The sequence below is a fragment of the Grus americana genome, chromosome 2 (genome assembly GCF_028858705.1).
Source record: "Grus americana isolate bGruAme1 chromosome 2, bGruAme1.mat, whole genome shotgun sequence".
NCBI classification, from domain to species: domain Eukaryota; kingdom Metazoa; phylum Chordata; class Aves; order Gruiformes; family Gruidae; genus Grus; species Grus americana.
The window spans coordinates 92834110-92860671 of NC_072853.1; the positions used below are offsets into that span (position 1 = coordinate 92834110).

At 38.1% G+C, this 26562-nt stretch overlaps 1 protein-coding gene across 3 annotated transcripts in view; it reads left to right on the forward strand.

Annotated features, from left to right (window-relative positions):
- Positions 1-26562, forward strand: part of EXOC2 (exocyst complex component 2) — a 136256-nt gene that overhangs the window by 98691 nt on the left and 11003 nt on the right. For all 3 annotated transcript variants that reach the window (XR_008575767.1, XM_054815814.1, XM_054815815.1), the window contains exon 24: positions 25719-25774. Coding sequence is in view for 2 of the 3 variants with exons in the window: in XM_054815814.1 (XP_054671789.1) it covers positions 25719-25774 (56 nt within the window). In the remaining variant the exon portion in view is untranslated. The remainder of the gene's footprint in view (positions 1-25718; positions 25775-26562) is intronic.

Below are 26562 nucleotides of genomic sequence, written 5' to 3' on the forward strand. Positions count from 1 at the left end.
CAGGTACTGGAAGGCTGATATAAGGTCTTTCTAGAGCCTTCTCTTCTACAGGTTGAACAATCCCAACTTTCTCAGCCTGTCCTCATAGGAGAGGTGCTCCAGCCCTCTGATCAGCTTTGTGGCCCTCCTCTGGACTCTCTCCAGCAGCTCCACATCTCTCTTATACTGGGGTCCCCAGAGCTGGATGCAGTACTCCAGGTGGGGTCTCACAAGAGCAAAGTAAAGGGGCAGGATCACCTCCCTCGACCTGCTTCTTTTGATGCAGCCCAGGATGAGATTGGCTTTCTGGGCTGCAAGCACACATTGCTGGTTCATGTTGAGCTTCTCATCAACCAGCACCCCCAAGTCCTTTTCCTCAGGGCTTCTTTCAATCCATTTTCTGCCCAGCCTGTATTTGTGCTTGGGAATGCTCTGACCCATGTGCAGGACCTTGCTCTTGGCCTTGTTGAACCATGCAGTTCGCATGGGCCCACCTCCCCAGCCTGTCAAGGTCCCTCTGGATGGCATCCCTTCCCTCCAGCATATCGACCGCACCACACAGCTTGGTGTCAACGGCAAACTTGCTGAGGGTGCACTCGATCCCACAGTCCGTGTCACCGACAAAGATGTTAAACAGTGCCGGTCCCAGTACTGACCCCTGAGGAACACCATTTGTCACCGTTCTCCACTTGGACATTGAGCTGTTGAGCACAACTCTTTGAGTGCGACCATCCACCCAATTGCCAGTCCACCAAGTGGTCCATCCGTCAAATCCATGTCTCTCCAATTTAGACACAAGGATGTCGTGCGGGACAGTATCAAATGCTTTGCTCAAGCCCAGGTAGATGATGCCAGTTACTCTTCCTTTGTCCACCAACACTGTAACCCCATCATAGAAGGCCACCAAACTTGTCAGGCACAATTTGCCCTTAGTGAAGCCATGTTGGTTGTCACCAATCACCTCCTTATTTTCCATGTGCCTGAGCCTAGTTTCCAGGAGGATCTGCTCCATGATCTTGCCAGGGACAGATGTTAGACTGACCAGCCTGCAGTTCCCTAGGTCTTCCATTTTACCCTTCTTAAAAATGGGGGTTATGTGTCCCCTTTTCCAGTCAGTGGGAACTTCACCGGACTGCCAGGACTTCTCAAATATGATGGCGAGTGGCCTGGCCACTTCATCTGCCAGTTCCCTCAAGACTCGCAGATGCATCTCATCAGGTCCCATGGACTTCAGGTTCCTTAGATATTCTCGAACCTGATCTTCTCCTACAGTGGTTGGTTCTTCATTCTCCCAGTCCCTGACTTTGCCTTCTGTGACCTGGGCAGTGTGGCTCAAGGATTTGCCAGTGAAGACTGAGGCAAAGAAGTCGTTGAGTACCTCAGCCTTCTCCTTATCCTGAGTAACCGGGTCTCCTGTTTCCTTCCGGAGAGGGCCCACATTTTCCCTGCTTTTCCTTTTATCACTTTTGTGATGCTGTACAACAAGATTATATTTGAAAAAATACACTGTTACGTAATCTAAAAGATGCCGTTAGTACTGCAGTAGAAATACTATCTTTTCATCTTCCTCTTGGAAAAATCCAAACCAAACAAAGCTCTACTTTACAGTTCATCTCCAAGTACAGCATGAAAATTACCTACTTTATTAAACTAAAATAGCATATAGATGACTGGGAGCGGGTCACGCTGAGTCAAACACACAGTTCACTCAAAGATTTATTAAAGATAGACACAATGATTTGTTGAGGGAAAAAAATTACTTGTATAGTAGAACAGATAGTAATTTCTATCAGTAGTCTTTATGACTGCAAAATTTAAAGACTTGATTTGAGTCATTTGCCTGGTTCAGATCTTGACTTTTGTAGCCTTAATTTTAAAGAAGAAAAAAAGTTGATGGTGTTGGCAAGGTAAAACATTTAGGCCTCAGTTGTGTTCCTGAGTGGCGCTATCACTGGCGAGTAGTGTTACATAATTAATGTTACTCAATGTTCCTTAGTGGATATAACTATGCCCGATTGCCAAGATGTAATAGTTTGGCCTGAAGTTTGGGGTTTTTTATATATATACAGTGTTTCTGCATTAGCTTTGAAACAGTGCTAGTGATAGTAAAAAGGCAATTTTTGACAAGAACAGTTCTTTTTTTGAAAGAGAAGAGAGCAGAGACATCAATTTGCCATATTTAAAAGATAAGGTAAAAGGCAAATAACTTTCCTGATGCAGTCTGCAACTTTCATGCATTCCATGCGGTGACTGAAAATTTGACCAGAGTGGAGGCATGTTGATGCCACTGATATATCTTTTGCAAAGAGCATTTTGGAAAAATGTGAGTACAGAAATACTTGGGAATCAGTTAGAAATAATATTGAGAGTTTTTTGATGATGAATTTCCCATGTTGCTAGTCCAGCCCAGAGCTTCAAGACTGCAACTCTTGAACAATTGTACTGGTCAAGCAGTAGCAAGTATTCCTTTCTTGATGCTCCCCCTGCTGTTATGGAGCAGAATGAAGAAGCTGGAAGGCTGAACAAAACACAGAGAACACCTGATCTGGACTATTGGGAAGACAGTGCTTTTGGGTAGATGGAATTGTTCATGGGGAGGATACCAATGCTGATAGAAAATAAGGTAACTGCAAGGGAGGGAGCAGGCTGGAACAGGAAGCTTGTGATGAAGACTGGTGTCAAGCAAGGAGTGAAGATGGAACAAAGGGGATGAGCAAGGTAGAAAGGGTGGGATTTAGAAATGGAATTAACACAGAAATGGATTGAAAGAAATTATACAAACAGGAGACAGGCTTGAATTGCAAATAAAAGGGCAGAGAAGTCTGATACTCACTAGATCAGTGAGTTTACCAGAAGCTGCAGTGTAATTGAAGAAATCCCCTCAATCTTGCACTTTTGTCCTCTAGGGATGACAGCCTTTTAATGTTACTGATCACTGTCTTTGCACAGCTGGCAGAAGTTATGTATATATTACTATATACTTACAGTAACGCTACAGGCGATGCTACATGCTATATATATAGGCAGTACCACCGAGAAACACAACAATGGCCTAAATGTTTTGCCTCACCAATACCATCAACATTGTTTATTTTTTAGAATCAAGGCTACAAAAGTCAATGTCTACAACATCAGCCAAATGACTCAAATCCGTATAAATCTACTGTACAGAAGTTACATGTATGTATTGCCAGTTTTGTTGTTGAGCTGTATAGACCAATGCAGTAGGAGAATTTTCTCATTTCTATTCTGGTTTTTTGTTAGCTTTCTTTTCAATGTCAGTAAAAATTATGTACAGAAAAAAATACACAAAGACAAGTATAATTCAATCTTTAAATAATAACATTTTTACCCACATGGGTGCACTTGACTTGCTTCATGCAATGGAGGCTGCTTTGGAGATAAAACTGTTTTGTGATCAGTGGAGCTGTTAGAGGCAAAAATCTATCCTCAGCTGTTACAGATTTTGAGAAGTGAGTGAAGCATAATCTGGGAGGGGAAGAAAAGTGGAGGCAGGGTTCTGTCCCTGCCGCTGCAGGGTTTTCTATGTCATATTAATAACTCCAGCATTGTTATCTTTATCTTTAAAATGCCTTCTTTGACTCCTGTCAGTTTGAACACTCTTGTTTAATTTGACTACCTCAAGTCTTGTAGTATGTAGAATATTCAGAAAAATCTTATCCAAAACCCTTGACAATCTATTTATCATTGGCAACCTTGGGGTCATCTGTCTGTAAGTACTGGCAACAATACTTCCTTGCATCATATTCATGGGGAAATAGAGAGGAAAATAGAAGAACTGTAATAAATGAACAGTTCTGAAGAAGAAATTGGGATGAAATTAAGAAGCCTGTCTTTTGAGCAAGCTTTGAAAAATACGTAATGCTAAAGTTATGTACCATGTTTCTATCAGTGTGGAGAAAGCATATGCCTTGCTCTCTTAGGCAATTGTTCTGTAATTATCAGATATTTACTTACACATATGGTTTTTGTTATAGTTTTAAATATAAGAAGGGCAAGTTGTTTGCATGGGGCAAATTTTAATTTAGTGTATGTACTAAAACTTTTTATTATTTTGTTTTTCAACATACATGCTCTTTTCAATATGAAAGTTCTGAATGTCAGAAAGAACTTGGACACAATGTAATTATATTTGCCCCTGTATTTTGATCTAAGGTGTGACTGCTGGTGTTAGAAGGCAGTATGATTACCTTAATTAGTTTTATTGTTAATAAATAACTTTCATTTAAATTTTCATTTTAATTTCAGTGTTGACTTCTGAGTCTTTACAACAAAGATTTCAATTTTAACATGCAGCAACAATAAAATCTAATTTGATTCTTTTTTCTTTGAAATGTTCAAATTTAATCCACAGTATTAGCAGAATTAAAAGAGATTAAAGGGATAATGGGAAACATAATGTTAATCAGTTGCTGAATATGTTTTGAGATTTTTCTGTGTATACTAGTCAATCAGCTAGTTCAGCGTACAAGGTTTGGTTTTGTTCGTGTTCATTCTTCTCTCGGTAGTAAGTTGTGTTTTGTTGGGTTTTTTAAAATTCTGTTTTAAATGCATATATTTTTTTCTTGGTCACTTGACAAGTAAAATTAGGCTCTATGATCTCTTCTGGATTCCAAGCCTATAGTCTTTTGGAGGGTTAACAAGGTGGTTGTGTTACTCTAAATTTGAATGGAAAAGATTTCTGTGTATTGAAGTTTGTGCAGTACAAGCAAAAGTAGTTGTGTGGAGGCATTCAATCTTTTAGATCATTAATGTGACCTTTTGCATGCAAAAGTCAAATTCTTTTTAATAATGTGGCAAGTTTAATTATATTTTATTTGTTTAGATATACAACTACATAAATTTGAGACTAGTAAGTGTGGATTTGTTTACCACACAAAAAGTGGGTGTTCGTTTATTTTTCTGAGGAATTCAGATAGGTGATCTCTCTTCATAAATTATTTTTTAAATGCTGGCTGATGTGCAGTCTAGCCAACATTCACTCAAAGTTCACAGCATACAGAGTTGCAGAGGCTAGTCTAACAATCTTTTTAAAATGGGTATCTTCTGTGTTTCATTGGTGTTATCAGATATTGGGTTTGGTTTTTTGTAGTGTTTAAAATTTCACATTGCATTGAAAGTTTCAAGTGATTTCGCACTTTCACTTGAAAGTTGATTGTTTGTGTTTTTTAGATATTCATTCTGTACTTGGCATAAATTGAATATAGTAGAGTTAAATCTGAATTTCTTCTTATTTGGCATGTTAAGGGAACACTGAAACATTTCAAATATATCAAATGCCACTCTTACAGGAAAAGATTAAGCGTGTCAGATCTACTAAACCATATTTTATGTACTTGTCACATCTCTTATCTGTTGTCTAATTTAAAAATCTAATAAAAAACTTCTAATGGCAATAGCCTGATGAAAAGATACTCAACAGTTAAAAATGAAATATCAAAAGGCATATTTAATTTGTAGTTACACAGCGACATACTTGTCAACCCTAACTTTTCTTCTTTTGTTTAAATTGGGGCACCAGCACCCTGCTTACATGAAAGATGACAAGTGCATTTACATCTTAAAAACACTTGGATATAGTAGGTTGTTGGTTTTTTTTTTTTTGAGAATAGGCAATTACTTTTTGACTGAAATGTGCAAAATAGTTTAGTTTGAAATCTCTGTAACCCTTTAGATTTCTTTGAACACTTCAAATGGATGGCTTCAGCATTCTCTTACTAGATGTAGACGACTCTGAACTCCAATAGATCTCAAACTATTGATGATCTGCATTTAGGAATTATCTGTCTTTTAATGCTTTAGTAAGGTGAAATTCTGCTATTTTGATGCAGGGGATATAACATGCCAGTTACTCTTTGTATGTGAACAGGAAGAAAACAATGATGCTTTTGCAGTTCTATTGCATATAAGAAATAAATGCCATAATATTAAAAAGGGGGGGGACGGACACGACTGTTCTGCATTGGCAAATAAAGTTGCTAAAAGACTTGTCAGTTGTACCTTTTTTTTTTTTTTGTTACAAAATGCCAGTTGTTTAACTGTTCATGACACAGTCACAGGTATGTTCCACTAGGTAGTTACTTTTTGTCTAGCTACTGGAGTAGGAGAGGGTACAGGCCGAAGCCTTACGTGTCTTACAGGCCGCACATTCTTGCATTGCATGCCATTGTATTCCAGGTTCTTGCAGTGTTTCTCAGGTTGCAGTTTAGAGTGCATAGGGGGTTCAGAGTCGGTGAGAGTGCCAATATTACTGAAAAGGGAACTCAGCTTTAACTGCTAACAATTCCAGCAGCAAAATTATTTTTTTTTTACTTTTTTGGTTTGTTCTTTTCAGCAGGTAAGTATAAAGTATAGCCCTGTCTCTTTTTTTCTGCATCCTGAAAGAACTGAGCTGCAGCAAGCTCATCTGGGATGTGTGTAGGCGGGGGGGGGGGGGGGGGGGGGATCAGGGAGGAGACCACATAAACACAGGGTTGCGCAAAAGGGAATCAACACTTGAAGAAATAGCTGTGTATCTGTGCTGGAGTGTTGTGCCTTTGTGGAGCAACCTTTTGGAACACCACAGTGTTCTTATACACGGTACTCTCTATAAGTACTCTAGTTAAAATATGCTATTTCTCATTCAAACCAACTGCATTTGTGACGTATGTTGGTAAATTGATATTTTATTAGGATAAGCTGAATTCAACATCTTTTAAGTGACCTGTTCAGCCAGGAAGTATGACAATCCATGTGTTGCACGACTGTAGTTCTTGTATTTGGTTTACTACACATAAATCTTCACAGAGTAGAATAATGTACTAAAAGTTTGAACTCAGGGCTTATCATATTGCAGCATTTGAATTCATTTGGAAAAAAAAATAATAATTTGCTGCTTGAAATATAAGCACAAATTTCATTGCATGTTTCAAAATACCTTCATTTGTGTAGCTTCATTTTAACCTCAGATTTTTCTTCAATTTCACTTTCAGGCATTCAGGTTTCATTACATTTCTCACTTCTGACAACAGTGAGATTTCTTTTACATATTACACTGGTGTTTGAATTATAAATGTTAAAGATCATTCTAGCTGGTGAAATGGAGTGGACGTTGTACTTTCTCTGTCCTTGGGAACTGTTGCAAGAGATGAGAACAGGAGAAGAAACTGTTTCTCCGGCTTCCTGTAGTTTCTGCGGGCAGGTTATCTTTAATTTCTGACTATTCTAGAAACCTCAGTAGAAACTATCCTGGAGAGACATTGCATTTTCCAGGTCACTATCCGCCACATATTGCGTTGCACTTGTTTCTAGAGTTTATTAGATATCTCCTTGTGCTTTCACACACTTCTTGCATGCCAGATTTTCTGCTCCTAATTTTGAATCTAGTTTCTTGATGGCTGGTCTCAGCAGACTCTAGGCTTCACATGTGCAAGCATGCAGTAGAAGTTCATCTGCAACTTAACTATTTTATTTATTATGCTTCCTCTTGCTTTGCACATGTCTGCCTTCATGCACAGTTCTGCTTTTTAGTGTTTTCTGCTATTAAGCCTACCAGTTGCTTACTAGACTGTCACCCATATCTCTCCCAGCTTCTCTTTGGCTTTACCTGTCAAATCCCTTCCTGCAATATCATGTGGCATTTCTGTCTATGCTTTGCTACAGACTGTTAAGCTCCAGGAATTAAGCTCCAAAAATATTTTATCTTTCATTTTTCATTAAAAGTTGGAAAATCTGTGTTCTTCTCAAATTGCAAAATTAAGTGGTCAGCAAATTTGTAAGCTGCCTATGTAAATCAGAGTGTATTTTAAAAAGGGAAATAATGGGGGGGGAATCTTTCTCATCTGAAAATTTTGAAGGCCTAAGACAGGCTTCACTTATATTACTTGAGGGATGGGAAGAGCATGAGCACAAAAGCTTTGTATGTCTAAAAAGAACTCTTGATGCGATTCCTTGGTCAAACTGTGTCCTAGTCATCTTATAGCTTGAGAATTGTGTCTATTCACACACCCTTTCTAACTGATGGTATTAAAAGTCACTCCAATTACTTAAGATGATAGTTATCGCAACTCCAGAGGATTTACTTATCAGCAGTGTCTGACAACTCGGAAGTCTCTTTGATTGTCTAGACAGTTGTAGGAAGTTGTATTATACTTGTCTCCAGTTTGGCATTTCAAAGGCCAGTTTGATCTTTACCTAGGAAACTTGTCATCAGTTCGGTGTTTTGTAGTTCACGCAGTGTTAGTTTGCAGTCCATCTCTGAGTAGACATGTATTAATGTCAACAACCTTCTTTTTGTTGCAAGGAAACCTAAATATCTTTTTAGAGCCTCAAACACAATCTTCAAAAAAACTTAAGCTATTTTAATATTATTTAATATTTTTATGACTATCTTTGATAATAGCATCTGATCTCTGCATTGCTCAAAGCAGAAGACTAATCAGGGATTTGAATCAATGATAATACATAGAGGAGAAAGGGCAAACATAATTTCTTTTCCTCTTCCAGCACCCCTTATTACATGCATGAATGAGGGGAGATCCACACAGGTTTGGTCCTGCCTCAACCCCTTCAGTAAAACATAAGTAGTAATAAATCATGTCATCAGCAGAACGATACTCAGTGGTCTAACTTGTTGGCATAGTGAATGCTTTCATGTTTACTTTGCATTTGATAGGCACAAATGCTATCTTGACGTTTACTGTTTGGTTTACTGATTACTTTGTGTGCCCCAATGTTACTGGAATGAGGCAGGAAACGGTTTTGGAGCACTGGCACATTGAGTTTACAGGTTGGATAAGTGAGTAGGGATGGATGGATGGATAGAAGGGTGGGAGAGGAAGAGTTCAATGATGCTTCAGATGGATTTGGGAGCCAGAACTGAAGACCAGGGAGGTGAGGAAGGTGCAATAAGGTCATAGCATAAACAGCCAAAAGCTTAGAACTCCAAATCAATAGTCACTATTACTATTATTTCTTTTTATTTGATTACTAGCCAAAAAAAATTTAAAACCTTGGTTATGAATGAAGTGTTTTGAGTGAGCTCAGTGTTAGACTGCTCCTTCAATTGTTACCCTGAGAAACTAGATTTTTATTAACTTGGTAATGCTCAAAGTAGTTTCTGCGGCAATCTTTAAGAAACTGAGGTGTAATGAAACAAGTGGAGTGTGGAAAGTGAGTCACATGAAGGGTAAAATTACCTGTAGTCCCAAACTGTGGTGTTGGGTCTGTCTCAGACTCCTTAGTTAAGCTTTTTAGCTTGGGCTTATTCTCTTCCTACAAAGATTTATTTCCACAGGTGTGCTCACTGTAGATGCTTTGCTGTTTCTCACATAATATCCAGTTGTGTAGTGTTTGCTGCTAAAAGATCTTGGGACTGCTCTCTTCTTGTACCCCAGAACTGTTCTAAAGTTCCTTTGACAGTCTCTAGCTAGATCCCAAAGGCATTCCTCCTTGAGCTGCTGTTGCATGGCTGTCAATTAGCGTATGGGTCTTGGCCTTCTTTATTGACAGAACTAATTTTTTACTGTACAGCATTTATCTGCTGACAGATTAAATGTGCTCTCAGGGTTATCTCTTTTTTTATTTTGTATTTAAATGTATTTGCTTGCTTGGAACAGTTGCCTTTTTCATTGTATGCTAATGCATACAATTATATTTCCTGCTTTGAGGTTATCAGTGCTGCAGACAAGATCCCGTGGAAATCAGGGCATCCATTTTAAAAGCTGGATTCAAGGCAGACTGATATGCTGTAGAAACTGTGGAACTTTAAACTGTGGAATAGTTTGTTAGATCATATTGAGGTCATAGTTTCAGAAGACAATGTGAGGAGCACTGTGAGGTAAAGAAGCATCTACAGGTCGTGATTCATATTTGGGAAACTTTATTGTGTTATTGTTACCTACTCATAGGTGACTGTGGCTTTCATTTAAGGCTAATGGTTGATCTATAGTAGAGGTTTGTCTGCTGCTGCTTGTAGCTAAGTCATAGTCCTTTAGCTCAAATTACAACAGTTCAAAGGTTTGTGCATGTTGTTTAAATGGGAAGTTCCAAGTTTGAACTTTACTATTGGTCTAAGTAAACTCAGCTGCATCAAAATTATCAGACTTGTCCATGCAGGGAGCTACCTATGTGGTTCCTATAATTCACACTGCTGTGCTTAGAGTAGTTTTGTCATGTTAACCTTTTTCTAACTAGTACTTATGTGCTACAATCCATAACACTGTGTGTTCTCCCCTGATAAAGGTGCTTGGTGTCTTGTGGTGGGGATTCTCCGAAGGCCATACAAAATATAATGCTACAGTACCTCCTGTATCACCTGTGCAGATGCAGAGAACCATCTTAAAATTCCTGGGGTTTGCCCCAGACAACTCAGCAAGGTGGGGGGGAGTAAAAGCCTTGATGCCGGTAGTAAACCCCCATGTCATTTCACATTCTTGACTGCAGTTTGAAATGTTGCGTAAGGGGTTTACGGTCAAGCATAAAGCCAATACTGAATTCAAGATGAAAGAGGAGTGATAAAAACTATTATTTTCTAATTCCTGAATGTGTGCAGTAGTTAAGCATGTCATAGTTATTAACATTTTAAATACACTGATGAAAATACAGTGTCCAAGATGTACCTTGCCACTGGGCAGCTAAACTAGCAGAGTGGGAACATAGCTGTCTACTCAATGCTTCAGTAACGCTTTCTGCCCAGGGGTGCGTGCGTGTTTTTCAGTTGAAAATTTTAGTGTGACAAAAAGTCTCGGCTTTCTATAGAAAATTTCTATACGAAATTCAGCCTGGAGCATATACTCTCTGTAGCCAAGTTATCAAGCCCTTGAACTCTTACTTTTTAAGTGGGAAAATATGATAGACTTCTAACAGTACAGCAGATCCATTGTAGTAAAAAGCATTTCATTAGATTAAAATTTCTTTACACGATGAATAGCAATTTAAATTTAATGAAACACTTAAACTTTATTGATGTGTGGATGAAATTATAGTGCTGGACTTGTTCAGCGGTTGAAGTAATTCAAAATTATTAAAATCCTTTACTTTGAACTGTGAAAAATCTTAAGCTTTCCAGTTATTGTGGGTCAGTCCTGAGTCCAGATAGCTTCCAAATGTTAATTTTGGACTTGAACAATTTTTAAGGATCTATTGTTCAGGTCATGCAAAGACATTCTTCATTTCAAATCCATGCCCTTTTCAAAATGCTGTACGGATTCAGTGAAACTTGGAAGTGAAAAAACTATGAAATAGTAACATTGGAATCCAGTGCAAGTTCTCACCTTCACTCTAATAAATAGGATAAATATGTGCTCTCACTGAATATTGTATGTGCCCTGCATTTTTTTTTATCTTTTTTTTTCTTTTTTTCTTAGCAGAGTAGAGGGCAGTAAGGGGGGAGGGGGGAGTTTGGTTTGGGGTTTTGGGGGTTTTTGTTTAGTTGGGGTTTTTTTACTGCAGTAACATCTCTACAAGCTGCTGTGGTCTGGTTCCAACTCACTGTTTATTTAGACAGATAAATAAAACTCTACATGAAATTCATGGGGTTTGGCATAAATTTAAGGTATACTCTTATGAGTAATTATTACTGATTTGCTGATCTACGTGCATTTGACTGCAGTACACGATGCAGTTTTAAAGACGCATATTGGTAGAAGTAAGGACTGGCTGAAAGTCAAAATGATGACTGCCTCATCAAAGTCATCACATATTACCAAGTCTGAAAAATAGACTAGATTTTACCGTAGAACTAAAATTTGGTGAAATGAAGCAGAGCACCACCTCCTACATCTTCCAAAGAATCCACTGCATCTGTAACCGAGGTCCCTTTCTTCGGTCAGATCTTTCCCATGACTTTGATACTTCCACCGTGCCTACAAAATACTGCTACCTGTAGCTGTTTGCTTGTAAGCCAATACCCTGGCTTTGATGTAGTTGCCAACTTGCTGAATTTTGTTACTACAGACAGATAAAATTCCATGTATCCACAAATGATACACAAAGCAATTTGGAAGAAAGTAAAAATATTAAAAGCCAGTCCTGTGGTTTCTTTCAGTGTGGTGACTGACCACTTGCATTTTTTAAGAATATTCACAGACCTTTGCAGTATCAGATTCCAAAAGTATTGGGCTTTTTATATTATATTTGTGCCACATCTTTGAAAAAGTTATTTTGGCCTGCTTGTTACCATTATACTTCTGATATAATTCAATAGAAATAGGAACTTTAAAAAAAAAATCGTAATTATAAAAATCATTAATTGTACTAACAACTATAGTGTAAAAGACAGGAAAATTGTGTATCTTATTGCTGCTAGTATTTTTTTTTTCTTAAAGCACCACCTTTAAAGTTTCTTACTTTAAAAAAAAAAAACCCTCTTCTAAAAAGCCCATACTCTATTTCATTTTGCCACGTTTGCCTTCTCTTAACTTAACAAAGCGTATTGTCTTAACTCACTGTAGTAAACATAGGATGTGTTTTACTGATGACTAAGGTTCTTTTTCTATAGCTTGAAGGTTAGACAGATGCAGAACATAACTGGACACTAAAATAATTAGTGTCTGTACTGTTCCAAATACTTTATTTGTGAAATTGGTCTCTGTTGGATCGGTTGGCTTCAGTTTTCTCATTTCTCATAATAATAATATTTGAGTGACAACCGAAGTAAATTCATAAACATAGTATATCTCTAAGCCCATTCTTCGTTTATGAAATTGCTGTCATTTTGCATATGACAGGCTATTATTATAATACCAGTGACTTCAGGAATTATGAGAATAACACACAGTTTCCTGAGCGAGTCTGTGTTTTGAAAGGTTTTAATAATTTTAGGTTTTATAAAATCATGAAAGGACACCTTCAGGGTGCCTTAAAAATGATGTGTTTGAAAGAAATAAATGAATATTCTTGCAGACTATGCTTCGTTTGTGTTAATGAAAGGAAATATTGCTTGAAATTTTTGGATTCAACTGTTCTCAGTTTTGATAGAGATGTTGATTTTTAGTATACCTTACAATTAAAGAAGTGACTTGCTTTTCCCATTGAATTGGTCATTCTGTATCGTTATGGTGCATATAGCTACCCTCTTTTATCTGCGTAACACATCTTTTTAAATTGACGCTTCTTGCCATTATATAAATCCTTCTATATTGGGGGATCTGGGGGCAGTGTGAAGAGGTTAGTCCGCGTTGCTGACTCCCACCCCCCTGCTGATGCCCAGTCCACCACTGGATGTGTGACTGGGCCTTATTAATCTGCGCACCTGTAAAGTGAGAGATGCGTCTGGGGTTGGCAAGGACTACCAGATATGATGAGTTACCACACTCAGGCTTTTGGAAGTCTCCGTCAAAATTGTGAAGGGGTGCAATTGGTTTCTTTTTTCCTATGTGGCTCACTTGTGAAGAATTTGGAAAATGGTTTAGGTAAATGGCAAACAGGATACAGTACTGGAAATGATATGAGTACCAGACTTCAGAAGAACGTGGGTATTAGTTTTACAAGATGATAATACTCTAGTATGTCCACCACCCACCAGCTGCTCTGTTCTGCAGTTTCTCTATTTTTCTGAAATCTGAAAAAAAACCCCAAAATCAAAAAGAGCTTTTAGGTAGCAGAGCAGTTTCTTGGTCAGGGTGCTCTAACTTTGTTTCATGAGAAAACTGTTGATTCAGATGGCTTTTTGAAAATATGTCTAATATATATCAAATATACATATGCATATGAAGCGATCTGTCCCCTCTTACATGCAATATTGTGTCTTGTCTCAGTGTTTCTCTTGCTCACAGACATTGGAAAGTTAAGAATGTACTTTCTGTGGCCAGAAAACAGCAATTAAGTTCCCGCTCTGCCAAATATACTGATATACACAGAAAGATCTCAATCCTGCCTTACAAAGTGCTAGAACTGATGGGAACCTAGTCATACCAGGGATGTGTGCCCTGTTGATTTTTCAACACCTTACATGCAAGTTATTAACACTCTCTGTTTTATCAAAAGAAAATCCTTCAGCATTAAAATTGTTCTTAGTGGAAATTTAGTGATAATAGAACTTATATGCATAATGCTATGACTATTATATGCTGAAAATGGTGAGAGGCAGAAGATGGGGAGAGAATTTGTTAAAAATTTAAGAAATTTTCCTTGGGGGGAATGAAGCAGTATTTGCTTAGAAAGCCATCCTACAGCTAATGGATTGCTGGTAAAAACCATTCAGTTAGTACTGAAGCATGCTTAGATGTATTTGTTTTCAAGTCAAGATGAAGGGTTTGTTATATCTAAGAATCTTGCACATAAATTTCATTCTGTAGAACCTATTTTTTCCCCACTCAGCGAGACCAGTGGTTTTGTTTTGGGTAGTATATGTTGTGTTGTAGTCGGGTGAAATGTGTTTTCTCATAATGCAATTTTTTTTCTTTAATCTACCTCAAATCAGATACTTTAAATATCTGATAGTTGTGATTATTTGATACTGTTGGGTTTCCCCTAAGTCAAACATGTAGAGCCACTTAATTCAGTGCAAAAAAGAGTCAACAGCCCCAACACTATTATTGCTGCAGTGGAAATGGTGAGATTGGGGTTTTCTTAAGTGCTGCTAAATCTGTAGGGCCGCACACTGTTGGCTGTGAAGTGTTTGTATTCTGTCTCGTTTGTGTTCACAGGTTGCAGCCACAAATTGATGAGGCAACTGTGCATGTAGAGCACCATTTAATGGCTGTAACTGTGCCAGATGCTATTGTTAATACTTAAGTGACAGCTTTTTCTGTGGGTGGTATATCTCAGGTACTGGGCTCAGCCAAGGGTTGTTGATGCATTTGTTTACAAGTGGTGATTTGGGTGAGCTGATACCTGTGTATGCTTAGATGAAGAGGTGTGTATGGCCATAAGATCCGAAGTAGGTGGTGGGGTTTTTTACATTGGTGCAGAGGCCTTTGGTTTAGAGTGTTTGGATTTTTTTTTCCTTTTGCCATTTACATTCTTGTTACCAGATGAACAGGTTGAAATTTGGCTTATTCTGCAATAATTCAAGTAATTTGAGTCTTCATGGTTCAATTCTCAGTACAGTATGCCGCATCCTTTGCTCATGACCTTCAGGTCTGGGTTGGTAAAAGGCTCTTTACGCTTTCTGTTACTGTATTTGATGGAAGAAATGAAAGTAAATCCTTCTCTTAACAAAACTCTCCTGATAAAATGCATGCATATCATTCAGCTACACCTGCACATCTTTTAAGTATTAGATGCTAGCAAACATCTCTTCTTCCCAAGTGAAGCACTATTGGGCTTCACATTTCCTGTTGCAGTTTTTGGGCTTTACAGGTTTTGCTCCTTATCTTAACAGTAAAGCAGATAATATTCTGTCCCAAGAAGCAGTGGATTTTACCGTGTGTGGTAAGGATCAGAAAGCAGCAAGTATTGTTTGGATTGCAGCCGTCTTCAGCTGTCCCTCAGATCCTTCTGGCAGGTTTGGTGGAGTAGCAGGAAGTTCAGAACAGCCTCAGCAGCTTCTTTTTAAAAGACACACAAGGGCACAGAATCAGTATTACTCTCTTTTGATGTTCTCCTCTTGTAGACTGAAGTTCATGCATAGACAAAGGTATTAATCACAGTATTGGCAGTCTTTAGAGCTCTTGCTACTCCAAGCTAGCTGAAACACAGAAGCTTTCAGGTTCTTCGAACACCGTCACATAATTTCTATTGCTTGATTTAAAGTAGTTCAAAAACTACAAGTAACATAAGTCTTGAGAGCCTTCATGTTTAACAGTTTTGGAAAGTAATTTTGTGGCTACTTGTGTCAAGTCCTTTGAGTGACATTCACTGTATAACATCAACATGGTGTCATGGCTGAAAATATGAACAAGGCAACTAATTCAAAAATGTAGCACTCTAGCATTCAGATCTCAAAGTATTTAGCTAGGTTCCGACTCTCAGCAATCAGGCTCTGTCCTCCCTTGCTTCAGAACTGCACTTTGTAAAAGCACTTTCCCGGGTAGATTACTGGTAATTTCTTCATTAAACTTCAATTATTGATAGCTATTTTTTAAGTCACTATTAGTTTTTACGACTTTTTCTCTGATTCCTAAGGTGCTGTATGTTTATAATTACCATGAGCTATGCAGAGAAGAATTTCAAGGAAACATTAATCAGATTCACAGTTTAATTAGTATGGAGCTAGTAAGAACAATAGATTTATCAAAACATTTTCAGTTTTACCAAGAAAGACCTGCTAATAAGCTATTTATAGAGTGCTTGTATCTATTTTTGTCAGTAGTCTAAGGACTAACTTAGGACAAACGGGTGAAAAACAGGAAATGTGGTTAAATAAGTGGGTAATCTCTCCAGAGAGTTTCCAGTTTGCCTACACGTTCACATTTTCTTCTGAATGTACCCTCAAAACAACACTAAGTACAGTACCTTGAAATCCATCTCCGTTTAAAGGAGGGAATGTTTCCAGCAATAGCAGGAAGTGGCCTAGAGAACTACTTTACATTCTTGGTTAAATTCAAATGAGGTTCTGGAGTCACTGTCTGTAAGTGGTTTTTTTCTGCTTTAATAACAGTGGAGCAGTTGTATGACATTTCAGTTGGTTCAGGTGTATGATGTGAATACATAAAAGTCAGTCAACACTGTAATTGTGTCTTTGGTTCTAGATTGGTTTTAAATAATTGTTTTCCTCCAATTTTACCCTTTCTTTTACATGGGCCTATATTTAGTTGTTAATATACTATGCACATGGTTTTTTGAAATATATATAATCGTGTTTGGTAGTAAAAGGTAGTAAAAATAATATTATTAATCAAACTGCATAAATCTTACTGTGAAGTAAGGAATTTACTGAACATGATGATATCCATTTAGTTCTCTAAGAGGAAGTGTCCATATTTCTTTGGGCAAAGCAGAAGCAATAACTAAATGAGAGCCTTTCTTTGTGTTACTCATTATTTGGTTTTTGACAGCTACTAATTATTAGCTTTTTTAAAACCAACTTGAAAATGATTTGTGAGTCAAAATGAGGAGAGAATATCATAAATAAAGCAGCTTAAGTGGTGGTAAAGGTTATGATCTGATGGAGCTCTTCTATTTTTAGAGCTACTGCCAGATATAAGCGTTCTGCTCTTAGCATCCTAGTTTTCTAAAAATGTTTTTATCCAGGGCAAACAACAAAGTGTGTTTCAAAGTGTGATAGCAAATACGTTTTTAGTAATTAGGAAGAAAGAAACAGGCTTGTTTAGCTACCTTAATTTAGAAAACAGGCCACTGGTACTACACCAGTATTTGAAGCTGACTTCTTATCAACCGTATTTGAAGGGGGAAACCTGTGTGCTGTTGCAACAAGTGGAGACAAGCTGCTCTGTTAGGTCCATGGGGAAATTCCACGTTACTTCTCTACTTTTTTTTTTTAACATCTTTTTTAACATCTGCAAGATGTCATGTTAGATTATATCACTGCGTGGGTGGGGGGACTTCAGTACAATAGCATGACATACTCTTGTACCAGTGCTGCAGATCATGAAAGGCTCATGTCTGCAAACAAGTTAGGTTTCTGTCTATTCCACGGTTAGGAGACTATCTTGAGGGGTATAGACTTCTTGGAAATTAAACCACTACTTCTCTAAATAAGATATTGCATTCACTATAGTAATTGCAAATAGTAGCTAACTTTTACAATTATTTTCCAGAAACAATAATAATAATTTACGGTATTTTCTAATGAGGCAAATACGGTTTGTTGTTCTAGAAACATATGAAGTTTTCATTCATAATGGAATCTTAATTATTTCAGTTAATTCCTACGTTTGAAATAAACAAACTATTGGTCACATTAAATTTTCCCTGATTATAAATGTTAGATTTTTAAATAGTTTTGGGGGACAACACCTTGATTCAAATGCATTTCATGTAGCCTCAGACATGCTCTTGGTCCTCATAGGTAGCAGATGCCACCCTCTTCTTTTATGTCATCCTGGACACTTAATTCTAAAATACAACTTGCATGTATAATGTATATATATTTTTTTTTTTCAAATCCAAGTGTTCTGAAAGAGTCAACAAATAAATTTATTCAAAATAACTTCATAATACCAGCATAATGTAAAACAATTTTTGCTATAACATACTTCATAGTTCTGTAGCCTGAGTCTCTGAAATACTTTACATGCAAAGTATATTATAAATCATGTTTATTTGGAAGGCTGCATACTAAAAATAAAAATACTTTGTTCATTTTAATTTTCACTTTTCATCTGTGCTACCTCTTGTTCATTTCTTGGGATAAGTTAGTTGATAGATTTTCATCATGCTGTAGGAGGTGTCAGTCAGTCACCCATAAGTATGGGAAGCCTGGAGCTATTCAGTAGATCTCTTAAATCAAAATTTGTGTACCAAGGCATATCTTCACAGGTATCTCTTTTTAATTTTTGTAGCAGCTTCTGCATGAGACAGTGCTGACTACTCTGCTGACCTGCTGCAACCTCAGACAATGTTTCACTTTTTAGTGCCTCTTCCCCCTCCCACCCATTTTTGTCTCACCTGTTTGTATTTTTAGTTTTCAAAAAGAGATTACTTGATTTTAGTCGGAAGTTATGGGTTAGGTTAGATTGAAAAGTGAAATTCTGTGGTGTGTGTCGGGCAGTCGGGCAGCTTGGTTTGTCAGGAGACATCCATCAAACCTTGAAACCCCCAAGCAGGCTGCACGGGGCAGGACGATGCTCACTTGGTGTATTGCATAGCATGGTCTGCCTTTCCAAGAGCTGCAGAAACACAAATAATAGGCTGCCATCCCACAGGGTTTCCTGCTAGCCCGTAGTGCGGCTTTTGTAACATGAGTTTCGTGGAGGAAAAAATGTCTTGACCACACTGGAGATCGTGCTAGAATAATTGTAGTTAAAGCAGTTGTTAAATACTGCTGTTGCTGCTTCAGCTGCGATGCAGCCAGAACCTAGAGAAAATTTAACAGTTAAAATCAGACTGTTTAAAGAAGTTACATGGCTTTGTGGATACCATTCATTAGTTTCTTTTTTAATGTGCACTACACAGCACTGATTAACGACTTGCAGTAGATGTGTGCAGGGTTTTTTTTCCAGCAGTTTCACATAGCAGATTAAAAACCTTAGAGAAGAGCTGCAGGAGCTTAACTGACATACAGTTCAAAACACTTTGTGACTTGCTGTAAAGTTTGGTACCATATATCTGAAGCTTGGAGATGAACATTTCCAATATCGATTCAGTTAAATCTGGCAATAGGGTGTAATGTAACTGAAAAGAATATATATCAAATAATTTAAAAAGCAGGTGCCTTCCTTAGAACAGACCAGATGATTTTTTTTTTTTCCATTTGTCCTCCTCTAAATTTACTATCAGTATAGCAAATGAAACATCCAGGAACAGTCAAGTATTGGTGCTGTGCAGCTAGATATGAAAATTTTAATCTCTTTAGATCACCAAATTCTCTTTATTGTTATTTTTGAGGAAAGTTTTTATTAAAAAGTAATCAGGCAAAAAAAAGTTTTCAGACTGATTGACTGTTACTGGCGTAACTCACCAAACAGAACAATAAATTGTAAAAATATTGCATACAAATGGATGGGTTTAAAATTTGAAATTTCATACTCCCAGGCATCAGTTTTCCTAGCTCTACCAAGTCATGTTCAAGCCTCAAGGCCAACAAATTTAGTGCTCTCTTTTCAGAGGCACTAAGAAACATTGCTACCACCAGCAGCAGTTGCTTGCCTGTGCGAGTACTGACCTCCTACAGAGGCCAGAATGCTCTCTGTTCTTTCCTGAATTGGTGGCTCTGTGCCTACCCAAGGCTCATTTCAGTGTCAGTCCCTCAGAGCTTAGGTTTCTAATAAGCCAGTCAACTCAGTCTGGAAACAGGACTGGTAGCTTGGTCAATGTATAAAGAACCATTCATTCCTCTTTGTTGAATCCTTCTCCTTCTTTGCTTTTCAAAAAAAAAATCCAGAATTGAGTGACAGCTATCAAAGTATAGAAAACCCTGGGGATGGCTTTTCTAAATCCTCCACAGAAGAGCAGCAGCTTTTAGTATTTCTGCCTGATTTTTATTTGACTGTGAATTTGCCTCAGAATTTTTTTTTCTTTTGACCCTTCATAGCCTCTCATTCTTGTGTCTGGTGCGGTTTACTGCCGATGAGCAGAGGTACCTACTGACACCACCTACTTTTTCTAAACAGTTACGTGCTTTTATCCTCCCTTCTTCCTTTTTGCACAACAGGCAAGCTGAAAGGCTTGTTGAGTGAGAGGAAGTGGCAAAGTTAGCTTCCCAGTTGTCCATCTCAAATGAGGTTCCAATCTCACAAGAATTAAAGTATGTCAAACCCAAGTTGCCTGGGTTAAAATTCCCCGCATACTTCAGTTGTCCTAGCTGAACTTCAGTTCATTCTTTGAACTCTTGAATATGCAGAAGACATAACGATATTTGACGGTCATATCCTTTCTCTTTCTATCAAGTTACTCTAGAAGGACTGGGAACATTTGAAGACCTGTGTTGGCTTCTGGCACAGAAAAAGCATCCTGATAAGTTCAGTTTTACTGTGTGTGCAACTTTTGCTCTATTTGTGCGTGCAAGTTTTCATAGCCTCTTTGTGTCTTAAAATTACGCATATGGTATTGCAGTTCCAGCTTTTGCATGCTTATTCAGTCACTTTGGAGGTTTCGTAGTAGAATGCTGTCATCTAAGTACTTGGGGGAAACATAGCTCTGAGAACTACATGTGGGACAACTGGTAGCGCTACGCCATCTGAAGATCTCCTGAATGACTCCTGCATTGGCAAGCTAGAAGTTTAGTTTCTGTTACTCCTCAGAACCACAAATCTTTTTCCCTTCTGCTTTTCCCATAGTTCACACAGTCATCCTTGCTACAGCTTTACAATATTGTTAAAATTGCTTGTAAATGTAGACTTTCTGACAGATTTAATTTGTTAAAAAAAAAAAATTAAAAATTGAATAGGTGATGTAAACTGGAGATTAAATTTAGTGGATCATCTTGTTAGATGTTTCACCAGTAAAAAGTACAGTGGAGGGCCCAAAATTGGAAGGTGCTATTTTAAAGTTTCTGTCAGCCGTTGTGATAGTTGATGGCTGAAACTGTCCTTCATTTTTATGTCTTAAGTCTTCCCATCCATTTTTCTTTAGAGTAGTACTGGGGCTTTGTTAGTGGCAGCTAGAATTCCAGCAAGTAGAGTCTTCAGTGTTAAGAATAGAGTGGGAGTGGAATGCATTAATGCTGTAACAGAATAATAACATTTTCCTGAGAGAAATTGCAAGGGCTTGTTGAGACTTTCTTTAACACGTTTCTGTCAGAAGCTATGGAAAGGCATTGTATTTGTGCTTCAATATGCTAAATAAGAGGTATTTGAGACTTAAGAATGTTATGTTTCACTTGATTAGCCTAATAGTTGCAACCTACAGTTATATGGTGCATTAGCTTTCAGTGCTGTATAATAGGACTGGCAGCATGGTGTCCCAAAAACTGTAATTGCGTAGGCTGCTGAACAGTCGTAGAGAAAGCTGCACAAAAATTCTATTCTAGACAGAATTTTTTCGCTTTTAAATGAATTTCACAACAAATTCACAGTTGGATGCCACTGCTTGTATTTCCAGTGAATCATACTCCAGAAAAGTAATACTTTGCTTCAACAAAGCCTGCCACAAACAGTGCAGTGATATAAATCAGAAAGTGGATATTTTTTAATTGTAATTTTCCAAAATATAGTACAGTTATTAACTATGCCTGCAGGTCCTGACATTTAGATATGTTTGCCTTTGTCTCCACATGCAAAAATGAAAATCCTTCACAAGTAAGACAAAAAGAAGGGCTGAGGGGAAATACCCTTTTTACTAATGCTCTATTCACGACAGGAAACTGACTCCCTGACAGCAATGGTTGTCACAACACCGCATATTTAATAGCATAGTCAGAGCAAACCTGTTACCTTTAATTTCCAGGCTAAGTTTACTGATGGTCAATTCATTTATACCTTCCTTTATTGTGGCTGTATTGTTCTCCAGCTTAGCTAATTCTCCCTCCTCTCCCCATCTGGTTCCACTTACTGGCATTTTTGGAGTGTAATTGCATCTTCTTTCCATCTTTGGCTTGTTTAGCTTACCAAGACAAGGTCTTTTAGACTGGTAGATGCTGCAATTAAGGCAACTACAGTTTCATATACACAGACTGTCTCTAAACTGCATAGCTTTGCACAATTTATGCTGAATTATCTGCTTTTAAATTGCAAAACCTGTCTAAGAAACTGAGGAAATACTTGAGCTTGTGCTGAGCCCCCTGATCCTGCAGTCATAGAAGAACTGGACCTGCTATGAAAGGTCAGGAACACCTAATTATTTCTTGCAATCCCAGTAGCACTAATCTCCTTTAAACTCTCAGTTCACCCATTTCTCCTCGTACATGGTACAAGGGTGCAAGATAAAATATGTCTTCTTATGCCCTTTCACTGAGGTTTAAGTTAATTTTATTGTACAGCTGGGATAGACTAGCAATGTGGAATACTCAGCTGCTTCATTTTTACCATAGGTTCCATGTCAATTCCATTTAGTCAATTCATTCTGAATTCTTCAGTTAGAAGACGTGCATGACCATTTTATCTCTTAGCTGTGCACCACCAGACAATGGGATTTAACACCTCATGCTGATGTTGCTGACATTAGTATTTTATGCTTGTAGAAATTAATGGCACCTGGTTACAGTAACTCTGTGACTGACTCTTAAGGAAACATGTTATGGAAGGTTTCCACAGACATGGTTGATAGGCAACTTTTACTAGCACAGTCAAAAGTTGTTTAATTTGGGTGCTCTCAGCAGCAGCAAACAAAATTAGCAGCTCCTATTGTGAGCCAAGTTGCAGGAGCGCATGAGAAGCAGCAGCACGCTACCTCAGGGGCTTAGGTGTGATGAGTGGGAAATGAAGATCCTTCCTTGGAACCACATCACCCTCTTTCATAACCCACCTGCTTCGGTCTTTATACATTCCAGCTTTTCACTTGCCTCCTTGATAACACTTCTTCCCAACTCAGCCAGCTGGTCTTCTCTCTGCAGGACACGCACCTGCCCTCTCTGTTTGACATAGCAGCCCCCTCTCTGTCCTTCCCTTATGGCTCGCCAGCTGTACCAGGGTTTGAGTGAGATGCTTCATTAGAGCACTACCAGTTGAGGCAAAGAAATGCTGCTTAGTTCACGGGTGAAATCTTGATTGACTAACGAACATGCTCTGGTGGTGCTCAGGCCTTCATAGAGAAGGGAAACCATCAAAGTCTTAATCTTGTGCAGCATTTGTGCAAAGTAAAAACACAGTTTCCATGTGAAAAATCGTACTGTCACAAAATGGGGCCGGTAGGCAACCAAAAACTGAATACTCCACAGGTTTGCAGACCAAAATCAACACTTTGCACCCTGAGGTTGACTGAAAACCAGCTCCCAAATTCACCCTGTACCTCTTGATGTGATTTGCAAACCATCGGTGCCTGGTCTAGTTGTGTTTGCTTGTGGGGCATGATAGAAGTTTTGTCCTCTCTGCTATGAAGCCTGCAGAGGATTTAAACTGGGGCAGAGTGCAGCAGCAGAAGGAAGACAGTAGAAGAGGAAAAAGAAAGGGGGTGTTGTATTTCCACATATACCTGTGATCTTTTGGTGTGGTTCAAGTACTGGTGTGTAGCATTCTTACTTTGTTTTGCAGGTTACAGGGGAGGAAAAGAAAAAATCAGTTTCATGAAATTTCTGATATTGCTGTAGTCTTCCCTCTCTTCTTCCTTGTTGCAAAAAATCACTAAGATAACATGAAATTATAAGCTTGCAACCTAGTATACTATGTTGTTTGACTTGTTGTTGGTTTAGTTTAAATGGAAACAATGACTGAGATTTTTTCAAGGAAAATAACAAAGGTAGCAAGAAAAGACATTAGAGATGTTTTGGAATGTGTGGGGAAAGGCTTGTATTTTTCTTTACCTTTTTCAGTTATTTGCATCTCTTCCAGAGTGGAAATAGAACATTCCTTCTAAACAGGCCTTGATTCTTTTGTATCTTCAGAAACAAAACTGCTTTTAGTGAGAGCAGTAAAATCTTCTTTGACACTTGCCTCTTCGTAATGAGGTTTTGAAACAGAGACTGTCTTGATACATGGGCCTGGGTGCAGAGCTCAGCTACGTCCTGGTTGCACACTGGAACAAGAGTCACTCTTCAACATCTCTCCCTCTACTTTCCCCCAAGCACCCTCACTTCCAACAGGAGACCCGTGATGCTCTCCAGAAGCACCCTCCAATCTAAACTCCAGGCTGCATCACGTTGCACAGTGTAGACGCAGGCGATGAAGGTGTTCGTACCTCACGCAAGGGGGGATCCTGTCATCCTTTCGTCCTACTACATTTGTGAAACGTTTGTCTGTAATTGTCTAACTAAGAAAGAACAAGTGTCTCCTTTTTAGATCTTGAGGCGAGTTGTGGGACCAGTGGTTAAAAAAATGAGCACAACTGAGATGGCAGTTGTGAGACGCTACTCTCTTCTTCTCCCATAGAATAATTCATTTTGATGTTGGTTAACTGCCTTTAAAGCTATTTTTCATAGCAGGATTAAGTTGCTGCATCGGTGTTATCTGAGGAAAGGTGGAGCAAGTAAGATGAACTGATTAAAGGTTCGCTTTGTGATTTTTATAACAGCAGCCTTAATCACACCATGATCTCTGAGCTGTGTGGTCTCACTAGTCTTTGTCCACGATTCTGATCTTTTACTGTCGATTGAATACTGAAGGGAGTGATAGGGTCATTGCGCTTCCCCTGATTCATGCTAGAGTAATTGAAATCAGAAGTTAAGGTCATGTGGGTCAGTAACCCTCTCTCATTACTTTGTGTTGCACTTACAACATTTATGCATACTTTAATGAGTTAAATGCTTTCTAATGTGCCTTTGCCTACAAAGTGAAGTACCCAGAAAAGCAAATGGGGCAATTTTAGATTTTCACCTATTTTAGATCTTAGACAGTGGGAGTCCAGGTCTGGGAAGTTACTCCAGAATTACAGCAGCATAGGGGACTAAGAGGCTGTCCTAATTAAAGCATACCCTGCTGGATGTCATTCTGTTTAGAAGTTCCTTTTTAGTATAAATTGACAAGCATTTCATATACTTAGTAAATAAAATGCTTGTTTGACTTCTGCACCCTCCCCAAGAGGAAATTTCTACTAAGGCGTGACATCTCCTCTAAACTCTCATGAGTAATATCTTCTAAACCACTTTCAGAGAAACAAGAGTCTTTGCTATTTCTATCTGTAATTAATAATTTACAGCCAGAGAAGCTGATAAAGTAGTAAAATCTTTTGAAGGCTGTTATACAAACAAAACCCCTTGTCTTCTCTGTTTCTTTAGAATTTATCAAGCTGTAGTGCATGTTCTGTGCCACGGTATGTGTAGTCTAGCAAGACATCCAGAATTTAGTTTTTAAGAACACTAGGTTTTTATTAAATTGCAAAGTTGGTGAAATTGGGTTGCCAGAGAAGAAGAATACTGAAACAGGAACCTGCTGGCTTTTTTAACCTTTTGCTGTAAGGAAATGTGCCTTTCTCCATTTGATTTGAAAAAGGAAATAGACTGGTGGTGTGGCTATGGAACTTTCTCTTTCTGCCTCTAATTGCAAAAGTGCTAGTGAAAGAAAAGTACAATATTGAACAGTAGAATATTATGGCTTTGTTAAGACAACAGAATGAAAGTAATTATCCTGTTTGTTTTGTTTCAGGTGTCAGAAACTATTTGAAAGAAGCATTAGTGAATATCATTGCTGTGCATGCAGAGGTGAGAAAAACTTCAGATTGTTTCATGCTTACATTCATACAAATAATTTCAGTGTACTTGCATGGTAAATCCTGGCTTTCATCACCCCTGAAAATTGTACCTCTGTCGAAGTGTCTTCTTTATAGATGTATGTGCTTTGTGTTAGGTTTAGCCAACCAAGTACGCAACTGCTAACTTTTTTTTAAGGGCAGAAGGAGATGAACAGTTCCTGTTTATCCTCAGTAACACTCCATTACACCTTTTTGTTTCCGTTATCTGATAAAGAGGAAAGCCAAAGTCTAAAGCTCAATTCTTCCCTTTTCATGCAGATTAAATATATATAGAGAGAGATGTATAGATAGCTATGATGCTCACTTTCTCTGATTTTTATTTTCCACAACTTATGAAAATGAGCTTGTGCTTCGCTTTGGAAGAAGTGTTCAACATACGCTACTTGGAGCGAAAAGGCAATATATGTCATTCTTGTACATAGGATAAAAAGTGAAAACGTAAAACCAGAAAGTTTTATAGTCTCTGTACAGCACAGATTGTGTTTGAAATACTGCGGTAGGTAATGGCTTATGATAGGGAGTGCATATTAAAATATTATTATTAAAATAATATGCTTGCAAAGCTGAAGTGATTTGGCCTTTTCTGATAATATGTAGGAATTTTCTGTAGTCCTTTAAATTACAGCCTCTTCCTTCTAATCATCAAGAGTGTTACCAGATTACTATTGCTTCTGGTACAAGCATTGATAGTAATATCACTCTTTCCTTTCGAAATACCACAAGTATAGCTGCTCTACC